Source organism: Carassius auratus, chromosome 35 (assembly GCF_003368295.1).
Source record: "Carassius auratus strain Wakin chromosome 35, ASM336829v1, whole genome shotgun sequence".
NCBI lineage: Eukaryota > Metazoa > Chordata > Actinopteri > Cypriniformes > Cyprinidae > Carassius > Carassius auratus.
Window position 1 is genome coordinate 46223 of NC_039277.1, and position 25889 is coordinate 72111.

At 41.2% G+C, this 25889-nt stretch overlaps 1 protein-coding gene across 2 annotated transcripts in view; it reads right to left on the reverse strand.

Annotated features, from left to right (window-relative positions):
* The window catches only part of LOC113053948 (solute carrier family 12 member 2-like), a 43185-nt gene extending 21423 nt beyond the window's left edge, over window positions 1-21762 (reverse strand). Inside the window, exons 1-4 of one of the 2 annotated variants that reach the window (XM_026219105.1) lie at window positions 20634-21762; window positions 1942-2061; window positions 1017-1092; window positions 736-831 (exon numbers count right to left, since the gene is read on the reverse strand). In XM_026219105.1, the coding sequence (XP_026074890.1) occupies window positions 736-831; window positions 1017-1092; window positions 1942-2061; window positions 20634-21104 (763 nt within the window). In that variant the 5' untranslated portion in view covers window positions 21105-21762. The remainder of the gene's footprint in view (window positions 1-735; window positions 832-1016; window positions 1093-1941; window positions 2062-20633) is intronic. The other variant, XM_026219104.1, reaches the window with a different exon arrangement.
* Between the last annotated feature and the right edge of the window lie 4127 nt (window positions 21763-25889).

Here is a 25889-nt window from a genome sequence, read left to right on the forward strand (position 1 = left end):
GAAAAATTAAATATGTAGAGTACTGAATATAATGTTCCTATGAGTCACAGCTAAATATTACTGAGGATCTCAAACAGCCCTGTTGAAAGAAGCAGCATATGCTGGTTAGCTATGTTCAGAAGCCTGGCAGCTGGTCTGAGCTGGTTTTAGCTGGTCAGGAGCTGGTCCTAAGGAAGGACCAGTTTAAACCATCTCAAACCAGCTTTCATGCGTCAAAACATAGCTAAACAGCATAAACCTGGGAAACCCAATCTCTCTCACACACACACACACACCCTCCCATGACTGGGTTAATAGCTAACACCTGAGGTGCTCATTGAAAAATATTGATTCCCCTCCACACTGAAACCAAAGCTGTATCTAGCTCCTTCACCCGTCTCAGATGGAGGCCTGCAGAGAGGGACAGATCTCCATCTCTGACTTCCACTGAACCTCTCAATGGACAGAGAGAAAAACCATCTCCCAGCACTACTGAATCTCCCCACAGGCAATTAATCGTCTTCGTTCTATCGTTTGTTGTGTTTTACATCTGCCCGCAGATAAGCTTAAAATGTCAACCCACTTAGAATCACTTGTGTACAGTAAACAACTGAATGTTTATAGAAAATCAGCACTTATCCACATTGTTTCATTAGTGTGTGTGACGGTTCCACCACAGGGAACTTTAGACTGCTCTTCGCTCCAATGCATACTGTGCCAGTGCACGATTCACTGTAATTTGTATTTTTGTATTACCTCCTCGTACAAAGCCATTGGTGGCGATCGCAGAGGTGGAGCAGCCCGTGATGGTCGTCACTACAGTGGCCATGATAACAATGATGCAGGAATACGCTGTGGAGATAAAAAGGTGAAACGAGTTCAGCACTAAACACTAGCCGTATGCAGCACATCTCCAGTGCTGGAGCTGCTGAATGACCGCTGACCGCTGACAGACACACTCAACATGACTGCAGCTCGATGGAAAACACAAGAGTGTGCTTGTGAAATGAAGTGCTACTTCACACAGTCAAACCTACCAATTCCAGCCTGGCCCACGATCCATGTCATTCGTATGAAGAGCATCACGCCCCAGATGTTTAACATGCAGCGCACCTGCACAGAGGAAGGATGCAGTTTAGACATCAAGGACCAAAGCCGTTTCCCAAACCGATGAACGCTGGACAGGAACTCATGTGTGTTTGAAGGAGCGCTGCGGGCGGAGCTCTCTCGACGGTTGTGTGGAGTCATGTCCGTTACAACAGAAGACTTCATCACTGATACATCAACACATCTACAGCACACACAAACCTGCCCGGAGCTCCAGAAACAGATCATTACTCCATTACCAGCTCTACACGGCCAGAGATAACGGAGCAGAGAGCCACTCACTCACACGGGGAACACTGTGAAAGAATCGATTACTGATCCGTGATACTGTTTTTGTCTTTTCTTTTCACAGAAGGATGAGCAGAAGTGTTCTTCTGAGGTAACGGACATTACACACCAGCCTGTCGACGGAGAACCGCATCAGTTCTTCAAACACATCTGAACACTATTCCTGCCGTGGTTTGAAAGACACTTTGGATGGAAATGAATTTTCACTTGTCGACACTATGAGAAGCTGTTTGGTGTCAAATGTTCAGACTGGGAAGGCCTGTCCAAATATTGACCAGGAGACGAGAAGCAGAGCTGATCTGTGAACCATAAAGCTTTTAGATTCACACGCGTCTACATGAGCAAAGCCACGGCTAGTTGAGAGTATTAGCATATTAAACATTAAAGAGCAGCACAGTTTAACACACAGCCTCTAATGAGAGTCTGGACGGAGCAGAGATACACCAATACAGCAGTTATCACCCACAGCAGACAGATATTAGGTTCTGTTCGTTCCCATCTCTGGTGTGGTGTGTGTGGCACTGCTCTGAGACTGAAGCGTGTGTGATCGCAGGGAAGTCCTCTTACCAGCACTCCTTTGATCCAGCCGAACTTCACCACTCCTTTAGACTCGGAGGCTTCTTTAGCCGCGGCCTCCTCCGCAGGAGTCAGCTCCTCGCCGTTAGCAAAGCCATCCTCGAACGGCTCCTGCACACACACACACACACACACACACACACACACACGTCTGAGTATAGAGGGACATGCAGTGAAGTAACAGTCTCTCATCATGTCATAGTTGTTTATTTCAGTAACGCTGCAGTCTGAGGGGAGATGGACCCATCATCATGATGTACAGGTGGCTAATGCTAATGAAAATGATCTGTAATGTCCAGCAGCACAGTTAGCGGTCCTTGAGTCTGTGACAGGTCAGAAACAGGAAGTGTCTCTCCTCCACAGAAACGCTCGTGCACATCCACATCCACACACACACTGTCCGGAGCACCAAAGCTCTGGTCCTGAAGGATCAAGCGTGCAGCGGTTCGATGTGAGCGCGGGTAAGATCACTCCACACCAGCACATTTCTCCAGGAGTCGTGTCCTTGAGCAGACGAGCGAGTGTTGACGGGACACACACGTGACTCTGAGAGGAGTGGAGGCAGGACGGACTGTATTACACACCTAATGACTTGGAAGCACTTTATTAATATTTTCCCCTCCACACAACCTCTAACCCGTGATGAATAACCTGCTGAAGGTGGAGATCTAATGACTACAGTGATCAGTGGTTATAAAGCTCTGAAACACTGTTCTAGGACTAATAAAGACAGAATATAACCTAATTCACAGCAGAATCTAATAACAGAATGAACAAAGAATTTCAGTCTAAACCATTTCAGCATTTAATTTACTTTTTTATTCAGTTTTGTTTTCACCCAAATTCCATTTTTATTGGTCTTTTAGTAATTTTTTTTATAATAATAAAAATAATAAATAAATAAATATTATATATATATAGTATAGTATAGTATGTATATGTATAGTTTTTCAGTTTTAATGGGTAAACTAAATTTCCATAATGTCTAAATAATAAATCATTAAACGTTTAATTGCATAACATTAAACAATAAATTGAAAATGTAACAAAAACTAAAATGTTTAGGGCCTTATCAAATCAGTTTTATATTTCTGTCTTCTCTTATTTCCAGCAGTGGATATGGGAAAATTAGCAAACAACATACCAGCAGATAAATCTGGTGATACCTAAAAGCTGCTGCTAGCGTTTCCAAAGACAGATTCACAAATAACCTGCCTGATCTATCTCAACTGCTCTGTGTACCCATAAATACACATGAACTAGACGAAATTATCTTCTCTAATACATTAGAAGCTGTTGCCCCCATCAAATTGAAAAAGGTTAGAGAAAAACGTACTGTGCCATGGTATAACAGTAATACTCACTCTCTCAAGAAAGTAACTCGTAGTCTTGAACGCAAATGGAGAAAGTTGTGAAGTTTTTAGAATTGCATGGAAAAACAGTATGTCCAGCTATAGACAGGCTCTAAAAACTGCTAGAGCAGAGCATATCCACAAACTCATAGAAAATAACCAAAACAATCCAAGGTTTTTACTTAGCGCAGTGAATAAATTAACAAATTACCAGATGCCACCTGATTCAAATATTCCACCAACGTTAAATAGTAATAACTTTATGAATTTCTTCACTGATAAAATAGATAACATTAGAAATACAATAGCGAATGTAGATTCTACATCATCTAACACTTCTGTTTCATCCATCGCACCCAAAGATAAACTGCAGTGCTTTACAACTATAGACTCAGCTGCTTGGATGGAGTTGAGCAGGTCATTCCACCAGGAGAAAACATTTCATTTAAAAGTCTGTGAAAGTGATTATGTGCTTCTTTGGGATGGCACAATCAAGCGACGTTCACTTGCAGAACACAAGCTTCTAGCGGGCATATTAAATTAAAATTAAATTCATGCATTTAGCAGACGCTTTTATCCAAAGCTACTTACAGTGCATTCAGGCTAACAATTTTTACCTATAATGTGTTCCCAGGGAATCGAACCCCCAACCTTGCGCTTGTTAACACAGTGCTCTACCAATTGAGCTGCAGGAACAGCATATAAGTCTCTACAGCGATATCATTGACTTGATTGCAAATAAATGCACAGACACTATTTAAACTGAACAGAGATGACATCACTGAATTCAATGATGAACTGCCTTTAACTATCATTTTGCATTATTGACACACTGTTTTCCAAATGAATGTTGTTCATGAATGTTGAAGTTGCTTTGACGCAATGTATTTTGTTTAAAGCGCTATATAATTAAAGGTGACTTGACTTGAAGTAATGAATTTTTGGTAAATGGATGCAGAGCCAGTGGTAGTTTTGTAGTCATACAATGTCTTGAATTTTACGCGAGCAGCTACTGTTAGCCAGTGTAAACTGATAAACAGAGCTGTGACGTGTTTTCTTTCTTGCTTATTAAGAATTGTCTGGAAGATCTGCAGAGAGAGCATTGCAATAGTCCAGCCACAGAACAAGAGCTTGAACAAGGAGATGTGCAGCATGTTCCCAAAGAAAGGACTTGATCTTCTTGATGTTGAATAAAGCAAACCTGCAGGATCGGACAGTTTTAGCAATGTGGTCTGAGAAAGTCAGCTGATCATCCATCATAGCTCCAAGGCTTCTAGCTGTTTTTGAAGGAGGTATGGTTGATGTGTCTAACTTGATGCTGAAATTGTGATGAAACGATGGGTTTGCTGGAATCACAAGCAGAACACCTGACAACAAACAAAACTAGCACATTTCCTGTAAGTTTGATCCCAACATATAATCACTGCTGCTGATGTTATTGTACAGTTCTGCCATACGCACTTCACTTTGACAATCACCGCTGATAATCTACTCCTACATGTAATGTAGAAACTGAAGCTGCTTTGCAATGATTTGTTTCGTGAACGACGCTCAGAAACCATCCCTCCATTGATTCAGATCAACAGTGCTGCAAATATTAGAGAATTTAAGGAACACCAGTTTGAGGAACAGAAATGCAGCTTTGATAAAAGATGATTTAGTCGAGCATGTTTCCTGTTTTGTGTTTTCTACTACGCTTCCTGTAATATATAGCATGCAGTGCCAAAGCATTTCACAATAAGACCAGCAACAAGAATTACGAAAGTGAAAAGTAAATGTTGGCTAAAAACTTTAAAGATCTCATGAGATGTCATCTGTGCAGCACTAAATATCCAGCAGTTTACTGAGATGGAAAATAGAAGAGATGACAGCCGTTTGCCATCTTTAATACTACACTACAGACTGGAAATCAGGAGTCATGAACAGCACAGTGTGTAGACGCACACACACACACACACACACACACACTGTGCATCACGCTGTCATCTGTGAGATCTGAGATGTGCGGTCACACACGGCTGAGAGATAGTCATCACTGACAACATTTAGCAGTGTGTGAACACATCCAGTACAGAACACCGTGCATTCACTGCACACACACACACACACACACACACACACACACACACACACACACACACACACACACACACACACACACACACACACACACACTATACTGGATCCTCGTGAGATCTACAGCAGCTTCATGTTGGAGACTCAGAGAGCCACTGCAGCGCTGGAGATGCTGACCCATGAGATTCACAATACTACTGAACTCCAGATCAAACCTCTCCTCACTGGAGACCAAGAACCCTGAAGCTGGCTGTGAAAGAGGCTTCTTCCATGAACCGCCCAAACACTAAAATCCTTGTTTGGAGGATATGAAAACTGGAGTAGTGTGCTGAAGTGCCTGAAATAGTGTCACAAATGTAACTATGCAGCAGTGTAGCTTGAAGAAAGAAGTTCAAACTCAACATTAATCGAAACACAACATGTATAATGTGATAAAACTATGAGTTTGGACAGCGGTATCTGACGGGACGTTACTGTGCTTCCACAGAATCCAGACTCATCAGCAGTGTTTTCTCAGGGAGGGATCTGAAACTAAACACCATAATTAACATGGGCTTCAAATGCATCATGGGAAAACAATCCCACCACCGTCTCAATCAGGCTACTTTGCGGCTCCTTTCATCTCAGTTTAAAAATTGCACATGTAGTTTGATGTTGAGATGGGAATGCTCCAGAGCCGCTCTAAACAGGAAGTGAGCACGGCTGCCAGGCATCATCTGGCAAACGGCCGATCAGAAGCAGAGTCACGTGGTCAGGAAACGATATCATGCAGCCGTACACAATCAGAATGATGCTGACGTCACAGGAACACGTGTCCCACATCTGTGTGCGCTCTGGGAAACACAGACTTCCTGTGCATGTTTATCTATCAAGCGTCTGCCACATACTTTCTGGAGGGAAGAAACAAGCCCTTGAACATGAAAGCGGAGGTTGGAGGACCTTACTGAAACTGGGCTCATCTTCTCATGTCAGTTACACACAGTAGAGACCGGCCTAAAGTGAATCTGGAAGACAGACCCCCTCGACTGGGACGAGGGCTTGTTCTTGAGAGTCAGTCTAGTTTAGGTGACAGGTTACTGACGCCCCGCAGCGCTCAGATCCACACCAGATGAGGCTTTCACACACTGTAAAGCTCCAGAGCAGGACATGTCAGTATAGATCACAGACATCAGAAGTGGTTTTATTACTTAATATCCAGCTGATTACAATGATGAACTGCCTTGAACTGAAACAGGAGTGTTTACTATGGTTCTCCTGCATTACTGACACACTATTTAACACTGTAAAGTGCTTGTCACTATCTGTATTGGTAAAAGCACTATATAAATAAAGAGGATTGATCTGATCAGTGATATGTGATGCATTTCTAGTGTTCAGATCTCTTTATTTGGTGGTATGTATGAGAGTATTCATACAGATCCAAGTCTGACCCAATAAGGTTTTAATCAGGGCTGGGTAATATGGCCAGAAAGATTATCACAATAAAAATGGTTCTTATCAGTCGATAGCTACAATTATCTCAATACATTTATTTGAAGTTTAAAGGCAGATTTTTGCTCCTAAGTGGAAGACTCTATGATGAGAACATGACAAAAACTTTTTATATATATATATATATATATATATATATATATATATATATATATATATATATATATATATATATATATATATATATATATATATATATATATATTTCCACTTTTCCAGTAATTTTCCTTAACAAAATCAATATCTAGTCTCTGCATGTTCTGATGAGTGATATTATTATTTGTGTTGTGTCTTCAGCACAGTTTGCAGTGCAGGCTGCAATATTATTAATATGATCTAGTTTTGTCCCTTCCTTATATCTAATGTGACCACGCCCCCGCGCTGAACGCTATTCAGATTCAACCTGAAGCACGGCTTGAATACACACACACAGAAGAAAAAGCAGCGAGACTGTTCAAGTTTTTTATTTTACTGTTTGCTTCGCGATGAGAGGAATAAGACATAATTCACCCCAAACAGATGCTAACGCATAGTTTACCGTGGAGGTGTGTGTGGAACAACCAATCAATCAATCAGTCAATCACCTTTATTTATATAGTGCTTTAAACAAAATACATTGCGCCAAAGCACTGAACAACATTCATTAGGAAAACAGTGTGTCAATAATGCAAAATGATAGTTAAAGCAGTTCATCATTGAATTCAGTTATGTCATCTCTGTTCAGTTTAAATAGTGTCTGTGCATTTATTTGCAATCAAGTCAATGATATCGCTGTAGATGAAGTGACCCCAACTAAGCAAGCCAGAGGCGACAGCGGCAAGGAACCGAAACTCCATCGGTGACAGAATGGAGAAAAAAACCTTGGGAGAAACCAGGCTCAGTTGGGGGGCCAGTTCTCCTCAAACCTGACTATGTTAGTTGACCAATCAGAACACAGTATGCTACCGAAAGGTGGGGTTAAAGGAAACTGAATCTTTTGAACAGCTTCGCGCGAACCGTTTGGGGATCTCTGAGAATTGAGGTAATTTTAAAATGATATTTTGACAAAATGACAATGTTTTTTAACCTTGGATGGATTTAAACCTAATGTACAGGACTTATAAACAGTGATAGGAAGCTTAGAATTTTCATCTTACTGGCTCTTTAAGTTCCGTATCAGTTACAAATTATCATTACTTACCTATAAGGCCCTAAATGGTTTAGCTCCTGCGTCCCTAACTAGTCTTCTACCACGCTACAACCATTCCTGATAATGTTCGGGGTTCAGACACACTCTCTCTGTTTAAATCTAGATTAAAAACACATCTCTTTCGTCAAGCATTCAAGTAATGCATCTCATAATTTGTGACTGCAGTTGTATATGATCAAATGTGCATTCTTATTCATTAGCTTGGGTTAAACTAATTTTACTTTGTTTGATCAGCAGCTATGCTAATGATGTCTCTATGTGTTTCTCTGTTTCTGCTGGGATCTTCATCCCGTGGTAACTAGGATTTACACAAGCTCCAGTCTGGATCCAGAACACCTGAGAAGAGATGATGCTGACCCTCAGAGGACCTCAGATGATGCTAACCCTGAATGAACAAACAGAACTAACAATTATTGCTACATGTGTGACTGCATCATATAATAATTTAATTAATAATATTGATAGTTCATCGTCTAGCTGACTACGTCTTGTATTATTATTATTATTTTTTTTTTTTCTAAAATCCTGTCACACATGCACAAACTACTAGCTACTACTAAATATTGTAGAAACATAATTTTCTGTAAAGTTGCTTTATAACGATTTGTATTGTAAAAAGCGCTATAGAAATAGACTGAATTGAATTGAACGAGAGAGTTCAGCAGCACACGAGCAGATCGAGCTCATCTCAGATCAATGTTACTGTATCTAAACCACTGAAGACCCCCAGCAGACCCAGAGCGCCCCTCTCAGCTCATTCAGCACGCCACCACACCTCACTCAGTACAGATGAAGAAAGGACAAGAGGAAGTATCACCTTTCTGTAAGAGAGCTCTTAAAAGCCTGGAGGAAACAGAATGTGACATTCTCAGGAGGGCTGGAAGAGTTTAAACACACACACACACACACACACACACCAGTACCTGTAAGTGTCCAGATCTGATTCAGAGCTCCATATGAACATGAGCTCCTAACAGATCTCCTTCAGTACAGCACATCTCTGTTAGTATTAGTGTGAGAGAGAATAAACCTGAGTCAATCAGAGGATAAAGAGAGAGAGGCATTCCTGAGATCCAGAAGCCTTCTGAAAGCACAATAAGGCCTTCATTCAGTACTTGTATGAAGTCTGACACACACACACACACTCTCTCTCTTACACACACACACACACACACACACACACACACAGACGCACGCATGCACACACACTCACACTCACCCTCACTCACACTCTCACGCTCTCTCACACACACACTGCACACACACACACACTCTCTCTCTTACACACACACACACACACACACACACACACACACACACACACACACACTCTCTCTCTCTTACACACACACACACACACACACACACACACACTCTCTCACACACAGACGCACGCATGCACACACACTCACACACTCTCACTCACCCTCACTCACACTCTCACTCTCTCTCTCACACGCACTGCACAAATACACACTCTCTCTCTTACACACACACACACACACACACACACTCACACACAGACGCACGCATGCACACATACTCACTTACACACTCACACACTCTCACTCTCTCTCTCACACTCTCTCTCTCACACACACACTCTCACTCTCTCACACACACACACACTCTCACATTCTCACACTCTCACACACACTCTCACTCACTCTCACTCACACACTCACACATTCTCACACACTCTCACACACTAACATTCTCACTCACACACTCACACTCTCTCACTCACTCTCACACTCACACACACTCTCACTCACTCACTCTCACACACTAACATTCTCACTCACACACTCACACTCTCTCACTCACTCTCACATTCTCACACTCTCTCACACACTAACATTCTCACTCACACACTCACACTCTCTCACTCACTCTCACTCACTCACTCTCACACACTAACATTCTCACTCACACACTCACACTCTCTCACTCACTCTCACATTCTCACACTCTCACATACACTCTCACTCACTCACTCACACTCACACTCTCATACATACACTCTCAAACACAGAGTAACTCACACACTCTCACTCAATCACACACTCCCACACTCTCACTCCCACACTCACTCACACTCTCTCTCACACACACACACACACACACTCTCACACTCTCACACACATTCTCACACACTCTCACTCACTCACTCACACTCACACTCTCATACATACACTCTCAAACACAGAGTAACTCACACACTCTCACTCAATCACACACTCCCACACTCTCACTCCCACACTCACTCACACTCTCTCTCACACACACACACACACACACACACTCTCACACTCTCACACACATTCTCACACACTCTCACTCACATATTCTCACACTCACTCTCTCACACTCACACTCTCATACATACACTCTCAAACACACACTCACTCACACTCTCTCTCTCTCACACACACACACACACACACACACACACACTCACTCTCACACACATTCTCACACACTCTCACTCACATACTCTCACACTCACACTCTCATACATACACTCTCAAACACAGATTAACTCACACACTCTCACTCAATCACACACTCCCACACTCTCACTCCCACACTCTCTCACACACACACACACACTCACACACAATTAGTGTACCGTGTATGGATTCGGTTCTTTTACACTATTTACTGTGCTGCTTCAGCAAATACACAGAAGATGACTGGTTTGGTAAATAAACATGTAAATACGGGCTAGAAGACTTCAGTGAACGTAAACCGTGTTTCAGTCGTAACATGACAGCAGCCTAATAAACCCGTCTCATTAATGTTAATCAAAGAAAAACACCCTCTACACTTGGTTAAAGAGAATCAGACCAGTGAAGGCAATGCAGTGTTTACATTATATATGATTTTAACATTTCTGTAGCATTTCTTCCTTAAATACCACTGGTGAATCACATTTAATATAATAACTCATTTTCATGTATGTAGTTTGACTAACATTTAATGTGTAATATTTGTATTTAGTTTGTGTTACAATGGCCAGGGAATCATTCTCAGATTGAACTGTAAGGAGAGAGTAGGACGGTCACACACAAGCACTAACCAACGACTGCTTTAAGTGTGAACTGAACTGTGTTGCATAAGAAGCTTTCCTGATTTGTGCTAAGAATAGAGCATGAAAATGCAGAAGAGGCGGGAAAAGCTGTAAGAAGAGTGAGAGTTTCATCATCTCCCCCAGTGAGAGACCAAACAGGAAGTATCTTACTGTAGCTAGAGCACATTCAGCTTTCCCAGGGCCCACACGAACAACACAGAGACTCCTGGGAAGACCTCAAGAGACCAAGTCATTGGTTTAGCCTCTAACAGCACATAGAGGACCGTGAGAAGTGAGATGCCATCCGGTCAGCTCTACAGAGCACTGCGCACCAGAACAGACAGACACAAAAACAGGGCCATCTATCTTACCCACAGTTCAGTGCCCACACTGGGGAATAAACACCAAACCGCTTTACATTCCCCTGCATCTGCACATCTGTACATGTACTGACTGATGTCTATTTCACATTTGGTTTATTTGTATATTATATAAGAAAGTGTAAGGCAGGGTTCAGGCTGCAGAGTTTAGCTGTAACCCTGATCAGACTCAGCTAGCGGTGATTCTCTAATGATCCTGAACACACGGATTAGCTCAAGTGGACCAGATCTGAGGATCCCTGGTGTGAGGTATGATGGGAAACTGCAGGGTATAAATCTGTCACAATTTAATATGCAAAATTTGTGCAAGTTATTTGTTATTTTTCATTAGGCTTACGCATGTAGCATGGTGTGGTATTTAGTATATATATGTTTGATGTAAGTACATTTTGTCATTGTATTGTTTTGTACTTGTCCATTAACTCAGAATTTCCTCTAATTCAAAAGTGAATGTAAAATGCGTACCGTCATGTTTAAAGTGAAAGAAAGCGAGTAAGAGAGTTTAGTGACCCCCACCCCAGTGACACCGGTATTACCAGTGCTGTCACACGTCAGTCAACTGGTGGGACGTTTCCTCACGCTCACAGCCTTAGGGAACAAGCTAGAGAAGATCAGAAGTGACTGAAGAATGTGTGTGTGTGTTTCACAAAATGGAAAGGACATTATGTTTCTTCTCTAAATCATTGTTGAAATACAAACATTCAAATGGAACCTGGACAAAAATGTTATCAGCAGCTTTCAAACATACGTTAAATAAAAGACAACTGCAGTAAAACTATAGTGAATATGTAATCTAGAGCATGTGAATCAAAATGCTTCCCTCTAGTGTTTTTCTTCTAGCCAGCACTGAATGTAAAGTTGCGTGACATTTTTCACAAGCTGTTTGGTGACATTTTTCACAAGCTGAGGGATTTACATGAGGCTTTCCCGTAAGCTGTACGGTTTTTAACATCGGGTTCACATGCACTGGGTCTAATTCTGGATTGGTTTTTCACTAGTGTTTTTATATAATGCTCATTTTGACAAGAAGCACCGGGCGCAGTGTGTAGATCAGCGGTGTTCACGGGACATGATGGGGACGAGAGCTCCTTCATCTGCTGTTTCTGGCCCGTCCCAGCACGATCATCTCATCGACTGAAGTAATATCAGGATGCAAGGACTTACAGACTTACAACTTCTCAATTAATTAGAATGTAGTGAAAAGTTCATTTCAGTAATTCAACTCAAATTGTGAAACTTGTGTATTAAATAAACTACTTCAGTTAGTGTGCACTGAATTTAAGTCTTTGGTTCTTTTAATTGTGATGATTTTGGTTCACATTTAACAAAAACCCATCAATTCACCGATCTCAACAAATTAGAATACTTCATAAGACCAATAAAAATAATAATACTTTCAGTGAACTGTTGGCCTTCTGGAAAGTATGTTCATTTACTGTACATGTGCTCAATGCTTGGTAGGGGCTTCTTTTGCTTTAATAACTGCCTCAGTTCGGCGTGTCATGGAGGTGATCAGTAGCTCTGCTGAGGTGGTCTGAAAGCCCAGGGTTTCTTTGACAGTGGCCTTCAGCTCATCTGCATTGTTTGGTCTCTTGTTTCTCATCTTCCCCTTGACAATAGCCCATAGATTCTCTCTGGGGTTCAGGTCTGGTGACCAACACCATGGTCATTTAACCAACTTTCGTGCTTTTGGCAGTGTGGGCATGTGCCAAATCCTGTTGGAAAATGAAATCAGCATCTTCAGGAAGCTGGTCAGCAGAAGGAAGCATGAAGTGCTCCAAGATTTCTTGGTAAACGGGTGCAGTGACAAAAAACACAATGGACCAACACCAGCAGATGACATTGACCCCAAATCATCACAGACTGTGGAAACTTAACACTGGATTTAAAGCAACTTGGGCTATGAGCTTCTCCAGCTTCCTCCAGACTCTAGGACCTTGGTTTCCAAATTAAAATATAAAACTTGCACTCATCTGATAAGAGGACTCAGGACCACTGGGAAACAGTCCAGTTCTTCTTCTCTTAGCCCAGGTAAGACGCCTCTGATGTTGTCTGTGGTTCAGTAAATCTCTTGACTCGTCTGTGTGTGATGCTCTTGATGCCTTGACCCCAGCCTCAGTCCATTCCTTGTGAAGTTCACTCAAATTCCTGAATCGATTTATCTTGTCAATCCTCATAAGGCTGTGGTTCTCTCGGTTGGTTGTGCATCTTTTTCTTCCAGACCTTTCCCTTCCACTCAACTTTCTGTTAACATGCTTGGATACAGCACTCTGTGAACAGCCAGCTTCTTTGGCAATGAATGTTTGTGTCTTACCCTCCTTGTGAAGGATGTCAATGATTGTCTTCTGGACAACTGTCAGTTCAGCAGTCTTGCCCATGATTGTGTATCCTAAGCCACTTTCACACTGCCATTCCGGCAAATACACGGTTAAATGTTCTGGCAATTCTTCCCAAGTCGCTAGATTTTTCACTTTCACACTGCCAGTGATGACCCGGGATATGTGCGTGCTTTCACACATAACCCGTAAAGATCTTGTAATGACACGTGACATCAGCGCGGGACGTGTAATGTACGAGTCGAAAATGCTAGGCACGTTATACTTTCACTGAAGCTGGTGAACTATCTCGGCTTCATTACAGTTTGCACATATTTTTTCGACGCGAACGTTGATCTTCCTTCAAAACAGCTTTTGTTCACACAGCGCTCGTCCCGGGTTGAACCCTGCAATGTTACTAGTAGGGGTGTGCACGGATAGTCGAACATTCGAATATTCGTTCAGCTCTAATTATTCGATAAAAAATATATATATATATATTCGAATTTCGCAAAAAAAAAAAAAAGTTCACAATAAAACCTAATTTGGTCACTTTCTCTGATGCTCCACAGCATATTTGAAGATGTATGCAAGCAAAAATAAGTAATGAATGAATGAATAAGGGGCAGTTCACATATCGCGCCTAAAAACGGAAGGAAAACACTCGCTGCTTTCTCCTTTCCAAAGCGCTTGGGCAGAAGCGCTCCTGAGGCATCTGTCGTTGCTAAAAAAGAATGACGCACTCGCTCCATGAAGAGTGGAAATTTCAGCAAAGGACAAATGGATTTGCAGCACAAAATAAATAAATAAAATCGCTGAAATACTAAATTTCAAAATGGCAATCCATATACAGCTATGATCAGCTGTTCCTTCAACTTGGCTGAGCTTTCAACGTTGTTATGGGAAAGGATGAAGCTGAATGGTTAGTTCTTGCAGTGCGCTTGCGGCATTCTGAAAAGTTGAGATGTTTTTAACTCGATGCGATGCGGACACGCCTGGAAAAAACGGGCGTGTCGCACCGCGTGCACATCGCGACAGCGTCGCTTCCATTATGAGCGCGCCTATATTGGAAATAACGATTTTGAGCGCGCAAAAGACACGATATGTGAACAGCCCCTATGAATCGCGGTCTTCTACAGTACTACAAATATGCCGTGGAGAATCACAGAAAGTGATTTCAAGAACATTGTTGCGGCATCTCTCAAGCAACGAATAAACACCACTAATTTGGAGAATGCAGTGAAAACTCCTCCTCTCGCGTCTGCCCTAGACTCTCGGCACAAACATCTCAGGTTTCTCGATAAAAACATGAGAAAAGTAAGAATAAAAACTTTTGAACATTATCAGTACATTTTGCTTGTTGCGAGTGGCGCAGATGCAGCCGCCGTCACCAACGATGAAGAGGATGCAATGCCCACTCGTGGGAAAAGGCTGAGCCAGTTCTTCAGCGATGATTACAGAGAGTCCAGCCGAGACGAGTGGGAACAGTTCTTACTGGAGACATGTATTCCACCAGATGAGGATCCCATTCAGTGGTGAAACGAAAACACGAAGCGCTTCACAAAACTTATTCGCTTAGCACACCTTTATTTGTGAGTCCTGCCAACGTCTGTGCCGTCAGAGCGCGTTTTCTCCGCGGCCGGCCTTATTGTTAACAGACTAAGGAGCCGACTTTCCCCCGATCGTGTTTACATGCCTGTGTTTCTTAACAAGAACATGTAAAACAATAGAAAAAGAAGCAAAAAAGATTTGCTGACAGTTTAAGTGTTTAAAAGTTAAGTGTAGGCTACGTTCTACAATAGCCTAATTGCTGCAGGCTGCTTTACGTTTTTTCTTTGTTCACTTTTTTTTTCTTTTAATCTGTACTTTTGTTTGTTTGTACGCATTGTTAAAGGTTTTCAGCTACAAAACACGTTGTGTAATGTTCAAGCTTATTGTGTGTAAGCTTGTTCAAAATGACGGAAACAATAAATGTTGCTGAAAAATAACGTCGATCTCATTAAACAATTTAAATAAACGAATATTCGTTTTTTTTTTTAGCTCAAATATTTGAATGTGATATTAAAAGACTTAAAATACTTCAGTTAGTGTGCACTGAATTCATTACAATACATAAGTTTCACATTTTGAGGTGAACTACTGAAATAAATGAATTTTTCCACGACATTGAAATTGACAGTATTGAGATGCACCTGTTTACTTGGCAGTTTTAACTGAACCACTGTTGATAGTCTTCCAATGTTGCCATGTTCTCTGAATATCTTTAGGCTTGTTTAGACATCAAACAAGCTACTTCATGGAGTGAGTGAAGTGAGCAGTGAGTCCTAATACTTTGGTTGTATTCCAGCATTTGCACTTATTTAATTTGATGTTGGTCTTGTTTTTGTTTGCTTGTTTGTTTTTTTTCACAGCGTGATCTGACATCACTGATTCTTCAGTTCAGATGCCACAGGGAGAAACACCAGTGTCTTTTCCCTACCCATTACATTTTACAAAAGCATCTGTCAGATGGTGTTAGCTGTGTATGTAGCATATAGTTTGTTGGGCTGCACACATTTGTTATTATTATGATCATCATCTAACTGCCTGGCATCCTAAAACACTAGTGTGAATGTAATGCAATATCAAAACTAAAAGGAGGTCCCAGTCCACTTTAAAGTCCAGGTACAGGTCAACACACAGACTCAATCTGCACACTGTAAAAGGATCGGAGCGTTTCACTGTGAACTCTCAAAGCTCAAAGATTGATGCATCTAACATCAGAAAGCACGCTTTTAGGGGGATGTAGTAGTACAAAAGTAGGGATGCACCGGTTGACCGGCCATAAATCAGAACCAGACGGTTTTTGCTTAAAATATGCGATCGGCAATCAGCCGGTTTTTGGTCTTTTCTCTGCTGATTTTCCGGAAGTGCGCTCGCGTGCACAGACTACATTGTGATCATCTGCCATCATGTCAGTTGTGTGGAAGTATTTCTAACTCTGTGCTCAGGACACAGACAGCGGTTCAGAACTGGAAGTACAGAGCTACACGTCTGAGACACAGATAACAGGAAGTGAACAGATGTTGTACTGGACACAAAGAGTCTTTCCTGCTCACTGAAGCTGTCCCAGCACAAGAGGAGACCGTGAAGACATGTTCAGATCAACTTCTCATGTGCTGGATGAGAAACAGAACAGACTAAACCATGACAAAACAAATGCTTTTATTGTAAAGTCGAACTCGCACACGTTAGAGAAGTCAGAAGTAAACAACAGTTCTCTATAGGATCATTATTTTTATTTCCCCTTAAAATTACATCGACTTTATTTGATTTAAAATCACCTGCTGTAGCACACTGGAAAAAAGTGTTTCATTCATCCAATTCATTTTTTTTTTCTTGACCCAATAGTTATTTATTTTTCATTGGCTCAGTTAAAAATATATAGATGTCAATCGTTACCCTATTTTTATTTTATTTTTATTGGATGAATGAAACGCTTTGCATCTTTGTTTTATTCGCACCGACATTATTTGATTTTAACATTTTGGAATAATGTATTTATATAGCATACTTTTATTAAGTCTCACTGGTAAAGACCTTTTTTTTTATTTAAAGCCAAATTTACAAATTAAAATACTGAACACTGCTGAAGAAACCTCTTATTGAACGTGTGTTGTGTTGATTGTAGAACTGTGCAGTTATTGTCTTTAATTTCACACGTTCACAGTTAATCTTCTGATTTAAGGCCAGTTCTGTGTGGTTTTAGAAACAGAAGATAAAGTCTGATGTGTGTATCATCTGTGTTTGTACTGAATGTAGTCTACTGTGCAGTTACTGAGGATCATTTAGGATGGTAATTGTTTTCAATAGACAACAGCAAGTCTGGCCTATTAAATACCAAATAAACATCTTGTTCATTCACACTTTTGTTCTTTCTTGTCTGTTGCTTAAAGAATAAATAAATAAATCTGATATCGGTATTGTAATCCTGAAATGAAATCCTGATGGGTGCATCTCTACAGAACAGTTAGAGAACCGCTGGCTCTGACAGGTTTGTCGTGTGGAGAACGCCAGCCTTATATACAGTAAGTGTACACAGCATAGAGGGTTTAGAAACACACACTCACACCAGAAAACTACTAACTGATCAAAAGTCTTTGTTTGATCACCTGCTCTTCCCTGTGGATGACCTCTGACCTACTTCTTGTTGAATTCTAGTTCCTCTTCATCTTACACTTGAAGCTGTCTTTTTAAAAACAGGAGAGTCTAAGATTTCAGATGCTGTTTGAAAATACTTCTATAAACCACTGCTATAAATATATTCAGTTCAAATTTCAAATGTTTAGTATTAAAGTTAAAATAATAATAATAATAATAATTTAACTATGTTAAATGCACATAATATTCAGTTGTTAAATATCACCTGTCAGTAATTCAAATATACACAGTTTGAAGTGAATGTTTTCTGCTACAGGAAGCAGTGACGTCAGACTCATGATGATGAAGGTCCTGCCCGTCATCATCACGAGTCTGACGTCACTGCTTCCTGTAGAATAGAATTCATCACAGAGAGAGAGAGAGAGAGAGAGAGAGAGAGAGACAGAGAGAGACACAGAGAGAGAGAGAGAGAGAGAGACAGAGAGAGAGAGAGAGAGAGAGACACAGAGAGAGAGAGACAGAGAGAGAGAGAGAGAGAGAGACACAGAGAGAGAGAGACAGAGAGAGAGAGAGAGAGAGAGAGACAGAGAGACACAGAGAGAGAGAGAGAGAGAGAGAGAGACACAGAGAGAGAGAGAGAGAGACACAGAGAGAGAGAGAGAGAGACACAGAGAGAGAGAGAGACACAGAGAGAGAGAGAGAGAGAGAGAGAGAGAGACAGAGAGAGACACAGAGAGAGAGAGAGAGAGAGACAGAGAGAGAGAGAGAGAGAGAGACACAGAGAGAGAGAGACAGAGAGAGAGAGAGAGAGAGAGACACAGAGAGAGAGAGACAGAGAGAGAGAGAGAGAGAGAGAGACAGAGAGACACAGAGAGAGAGAGAGAGAGAGAGAGAGACACAGAGAGAGAGAGAGAGAGACACAGAGAGAGAGAGAGAGAGACACAGAGAGAGAGAGAGACACAGAGAGAGAGAGAGAGAGAGAGAGAGAGAGAGAGCATCAGTGTCTGGACGTACACAGGTCCTGACAGGACTCCTCCTCTCCGGGTGATAACACACTGATAACATCACTGACGTTCAGTGAATGTGACAGAACCAGTTGCTCTTATGAAATACTCCGTGGAAAACCAGACGGCGAGCGTCCCAGCATGCATCTGACTGGCTCAATGTGTGTTTAAACTCACTGCCAGCAGTCAATAAACACTTTCCATTCAGTCATGGATTAGCTGAACACTACCTTCTGTGTGTAACTCCAGCAGGAACAGACTTGGATCACAGAATGAGGATTGAGTGTTAGCTCTGTGTAACGCGTCACAGACAGACCGCTGGAGTCAGAACACATGTGTCTCACTGCTTTAACAGAGAGCTGAAGAAGAAGAAACATCAGCCCCTTCCAATGACACGGAGATTATCGGGACAGGACCAGATTCATTGACTTCCAGTAAAGGACAAACAGAGTAAAGAGCTTTGTGCAGATCCTCACAGCTGAACAGATGTGTTAGTTCTGAGAGAGAAACATGACTCGAGCCTCGTGCTGACCGACCGAACATCTGGACGCGCTCCAGCGGTGAAGACTGACCACTCTCTGACCAGCTGGGACTCGGACGTCCAGCTCAGAACACAGTTTCAGCGGTTTCATCCCAAGCCAGGGTCCCTTTAGTGTTCCTGTAGCTCAATCGGTAGAGCGTTGTGGTATCAAGCGCAAGGTTGGGAGTTCGATTCCCCGGAAACACATTTTTTCAGTTAAATAAATGTTCTATATTTTAGTTCAATACTATGCATTTCATATTTTGAGAAGATAATGTGTTATAAAATACTATTTGTGATGATCCATTAAGGACCACTTCAAATATTAATTCTTATATTTCTATAACTTAAACATTATAATTAGTATTTGTAATGCCTCTATCTTTAATAAATATACACTTTTCTACAGTCTAGTTTCTCAAAAGAGTATTGCAACTCACACGAGCTCATTATTTTTAGGCTTTGCATTTGAATAAATATTTAGACATGATTAAAAACTAGGATTATTAAATATGAAAGTTAAAAAGTTCATAAATTGCATCTTTTTCGTTTTTAATAATCCTTGTGTAAGTGAATATTAATGAAAACAAGCAAACACTGAACTGAACCCAGTAAAAGTTTCAAATGGTGCTAAAGGAGATGTGTCTCCTCTTCTACAGTGTACAGAGTACAGACACTGAACCAGTCTCTCTAGGGCTCAGGATTATAATTACTGCTGCAGAGCACACACACACACACACACACACACACACACACTCAAGCCCAGCTCAAGACATGCTTTATTCATGCAGTTATCTCCTGCATCGGTTCATAAGGAGCTCATTGAATGCTTTGGCACTGGAGCACAGCTCAAATGAGTGGAAATTACTGTTAAACATGTTTGCATCAAAGCGTCTTACACATGCTCTTGACTGGGTAAACTGCCATAAACACACACACACACACACACACACACCCTGTGGTCAACACTGAACTACATGTACACTAATGAAGTGAAGAGTAACACTTCCCACCATCACCTCCTCACACAGGTCAAAGGTCACCGCGCTACATGTTGACTCAGGTGCTCTGACGTCACCCTCACCCTCAGTGTCTGACTCGTGTGTCCGGGTCAGAGCCCGTGTGTGTCTCCGGTGCCCGTACCTTGTCCAGCTCGTCGTGCAGCTCGGAGAGGGTGGGTCTGATCAGCTTCTCGCCCAGCGGAGCCGCGGTCCTCCGGTAGAAGTCGATGTTGGGCACGGCGTCGATGGTGTTGTGTCCGAAGGTGCGGAGGTAGTAGGTGTTGGTGTGGGTGTCGTAGTGATGGTGCTGCTGGCTGCCCTCGCTCATCACCGTGTCCCCGTTCTGCGCGATCTCCGCCGGCGCCGCGTCCGGACTCGAGGCCGCGAAGTTCACGACCCGAAACCGGCCCTTGGCTTCCTCACCGCCAGCCACGGGATCCCGGAGCGCGTACTCGGGCGGGGAGTCGGGGGCCACCGCTGTGTGTCCGTCCCCCGCGGCCTCTGACACCCGGTCCACCTGGAAGCGGCTCTGGCTCGGGCTCGGACCCGCGGGGGCGAGCGCGTAAGGCTCGGGCGCGGAGAGATGGTCGCTCGGGGGCGGAGGAGACGACATGACGGGTCAGGAGCGCGTTCCCACACAGACAGTGTCCGACTGAAGTTCGAAAAGTGTGACTGATGCTGCAGGAAGACTACAGTAACGCACATGCGGATGCAAATGAAGAGCAGCGGCACGTCCAGTCACCAACTGCTGGTCATTTAACCGCGCTCGAGGAAATATCCGACGCGCTGTCCGGTGTGTGCGCTCACGAGGACTCCAAAGACACAGATGATCTCCGGGAAGCGAGCTTTCCGTGATGTATTTACGCCGTGATGCTGCGCGCCCTTGCAGCTCCTCCTCTCGTGCCCGCGAGTCTCGCCGCTTTATTATACGCCACTGCAGCAGAGCGGCGATGCTGTGCGATATCGCGAGAGGAGGCGTGCTCGCGAGATCTGCTCCATCAGGGGTGGAGACTCTGGAGCGCGCAGAGGCACAACAAAGAGCTCATAACGTTCCTGACATAGACTGAGCCTAAACTAACTATCTGTCCCAGTCTGCTGTACTTGACTTCTCGCTGTCGCTTTAAAAACACCTACAACCGAAACACAGCCTGAACAATGACAACAATAACCTACTATCACTATAACGATCTTCAGATCCTTTCAACGGTTTATTTTACAGACTTTGTTTCTAAAATCTTCCCCTTTTCACATAACCCTTTGCTGTAGTTCTAGAAACTACAACGGCGTTTGAGATTACGAGATTAAAGTCGCATGCCCGTAGGCAGGGGGGGGTTCGGGTGGTTCGAACGAACCCCCCCTCACTGCCAAAGGAATTCCAGAATTTAAGTCTTTTTTTTTCATGCATCGGCTCTGAATGATGATATGAATGATGATGGGGGGTATTTTTATTATTATTATTATTATTATTATTATTATTATTAAAATGATTTCTCTATTTTTTCCACTCAATAGTCTACAATACAATAGCCATATAAGCGTAGTGTAATTATAATAATAAAATAAAAAAATAAATAAAAAAAAGTAGGAAATTCAATGATATATTGGCTGTGCAATATCAACTTTTTTCATTGGCCAATACCGGCAGACTGGAGCCAATGGAAATGCTTCTCCTTCTGTGCGTGTCTTATTCCTCTGAGAACTTCGAAGCAGACCGCTTGAGGTAAATTATTTGGAATGATTAATTAATTTGCGATGCTTGCCAGCTCTCACGCTTTCACCGTGAGACACTTTCCACACAGTCTTATGCCACACATCAATTTGCTCACGCACAGTAAAATCGCAAAGCATAGAGGACACGGAGATCGACAGACAAGACAGAGCAGGTTACTTATGTTACAAAAAATAATCTAAGCTCTCAGATTCTGTCAGTTTTATTACAAAATTCAAGTAATAAGTTTTGCCGCTTGTAAATGTGACGTGACAGATCCCTATAGTGGCAGGATCATCTCTAGCTAATAGTAAATATACACGAATGAACAATGTTGAAAGATACATAAATTAATATTCCTCCTCATATCGATCAATCAGTTTTTTTCAATGCCCAAAGAGGTCAATAAAACTGCTGGAGAACAATTATGTCACATAACATTTACCTCAGGAAAGCCAATTAATTACCATATATGTAGCACGTTAGTTGGCTAGAAAGTCAATTATGTAGCCAATTAGCTAATTATCTGTATGCCTTCTATATTACATATTTATTATATTTTTTAATTATATTATTAAATACAGTTGTTGTTATAATCATGGCCGTAGCCAGCTATGAGGTCACCGAGGTCCGGACCTCGGTAAATTGTTCATGTTCGAAAAAAAATAGTTCTCTGATTGACTAATTTTCTGCTAAACTCCTCATATGAATGTCTGCATGTATAATTCAGCATGTTTAGCGTCCGTGGTATGAAAATAATCGCTGCGAGACGCTTGCGAAGTGAACGAGTCTTCAGAGAGTTGAGAGCGAGAGCGCGAGACGCAGCATCTATGTTGCCAGATCCAGCTATTATAAGGGTTTTTTTACTTGTTTTTCCACTTAATTTAACACTTTAGAAAGTTAATAAAGTAGGAAGTTGAGGTTTAGGGTCAGCGATAACTTTATAATTTCCAAAATATCTTAAATAATTTCAGTCCATTTTATTCATTTATAGGTTTTTGTTTATTTTAATAGAAAATCTGGCAACATTCCTTTGCCCTGCATTAGTCTGGGAGTTATCAAAAAAGTGAGCGGCTATTTACACTAAGTGCAAATAGGATAATTTTTTTGTGATATGTTATTTACACTAAGTGCAAATATCAATAGATTCTATGTATACTCTATTCAAATAGCAGGATTTTCTGCTGTTTATACTAGGCTACTTACTTCAAATAGTGGCAATTATCTGCACCTCAGTATTGTAGTACATAATAAAACAGAATGCAATAATAACTTATTGAGTGTAATTTAATGGATGTCACCTTATTGGGACAATAAAACCCTCCCTACACCTACCCTTAACTTTTTGATTATTTACTTCATTTACATTGAAAATAAATACTTTTCTGATGTGATTTGAAATTTGAAAAGGGAGAAGAAATAACGCCAAAAGGCAGATTCGAACCCGTGTTGATCACATCAATGACACACAGTTTATCTTCTGCGCCACTGGAACTTAGTTAAGAATTGTCTTTTGTAATCTTGACTATGCAAAAAACACGTTTGGTGTGTAATATTAACAAACTTTGATGCAATAAACAGGGCATGATTTAAAAAGAGCATCCCTCCAAAAACATCTACATTTCTGTCTCTTTTCAAGTGTTATAATATAATTAGTTGAATTTATAGGGGTTATTATATCACAATTCTATAATAAGGGGGTTAATATAGAAACTCCCTGGACCTCACTAATTTTCAAAGCCTGGCTATGGCCATGGTTATAATAATAAAACGCAATATATTTCAGTATTTGAACCTCATAATTAAATACAAACGATGGAGAAAAACTGCAAAAAGGTCCACTTTTTGAAAAAAAGAACCCCCCCCCCTTTCAATAGGCTGGCTACGAACCTGAGTCGTAATATTTCGAGAATAAAATCGAAATTACGAGAAGAAAGTCGAAATGTTCGGAGAATAAAGATTTAAGTGACTGATTGCTATTCTGACAGATGCAGATGTCCCAGAATGTCTCAGCTTTCAATATCTGTCCGTTTTATAGCGAAATACAAACCATATATTACAATAATGTGTTCTTCACGCTGTTTAATGTGGACAGATCGCTGTTATGCTTCAGTTTAAGTGGCGTGTGAGTCTTTACAATATCACAATAATGAGACATTATTTTAATTATACATTATATAGGCTACTGTTTCTTGTTGCCTTCTTCACTTTTATATCTTGCTATAAATTTGAATTAAAGAATTAAAACACATGTATAATTTGTATTTCGTGATAAAACGAAGTTGTTAATTGTTAGTTGTTAATAAACAAAACACAAAATTATTGCGATTACTTGGTGTCTGGTGTACTACAAATTACAAACCCAATTCCAAAAAAGTTGGGACACTGCATGTTTTTATTCACAATTTGTACAATGATGTTGTAATTGATGCATTATGTGGTCTGGCATTGTCATGATGGAAAAGGCAAGGTCTTCCCTGAAAGAGACGACGTCTGGATGGGAGCATATGTTGTTCTAGAACTTGGATATATCTTCCAGCATTGATGGAGGTTTTCCAGATGTGTAAGCTGCCCATGCCACACACTCATGAACCCCATACCATCAGAGATACAGGCTTCTGAACTGAGCAACGATAACAACTTGGGTTGTCCTTGTCCTCTTCAGTCCGGATGACATAGTGTCCCAGTTTTCCAAAAATAAATTCACATTTTGATTGGTCTGACCACAGAACAGTTTTCCCCTTTGCCACAGTCCATTTTAAATGAGCCTTGTCCCAGAGAAAGCACCTGCGCTTCTGGATCATGTTTAGATACGGCTTCTTTTTTGACCTATAGAGTTTTAGCTGGTAACAGTGAATGGCACGGTGGATTGTGTTCACTGACAGTGTTTTCTGGAAGTATTACTGAGCCCATTTTGTGATTTCCATTACAGTATCATTCCTGTATGTGATGCACTGCGTCTAAGAGCTGAAGATCATGGGATTCAGTATGGTTTTGACCCTTGACCCTTACACACAGAGATTGTTCCAGATTCTCTGAATCTTTGGATGATATTATGCACTGTAGATGATGATAACTTCAAACTCTTTGCAGTTTTTCTCTGAGAAACTGGTTTCTGGAGCATTGGGGGAATTGGTGATCCTCTGCCCATCTTGACTTCTGAGAGACACTGAGAGGCTCTTTTTAAACCCAATCATGTTCCCAATTGACCTAATAAGCTGCAAACTGGTCCTCCAGCTGTTCCTTATACGTACATTTAACTTTTCCGGCCTCTTATTGCTTCCTGTCCCAACTTTTTTGGAATGTGTATGATGTCTCACTTTCAACATTTGATATGTTATCTATATTCTATTGTGAATAAAATATAGGTTCATGAGATTTGTAAATTATTCCATTCCTTTTTTACTACAATTTGTAGAGTGTCCCAACTTTTTTGGAAAAAGGTTTGTATATTTTAAATATAAAATTAAATAAATACATTTAATTAAATGTTAATTCAAATTTAATTTTATAAATATAATATCCAACCATTTACTGTATTATACCATGAATAAAAGAAACAGCACGTGAATAGGCCTAGTCACTTATGATACCTCAGAAAAGGGACGTTTTTGTGGAGAAGGTGGTGGAATGTTCACAAAGAAAACAGTTTAATTTAATGAATTGTTTCATATAAATACAGCGATCTGA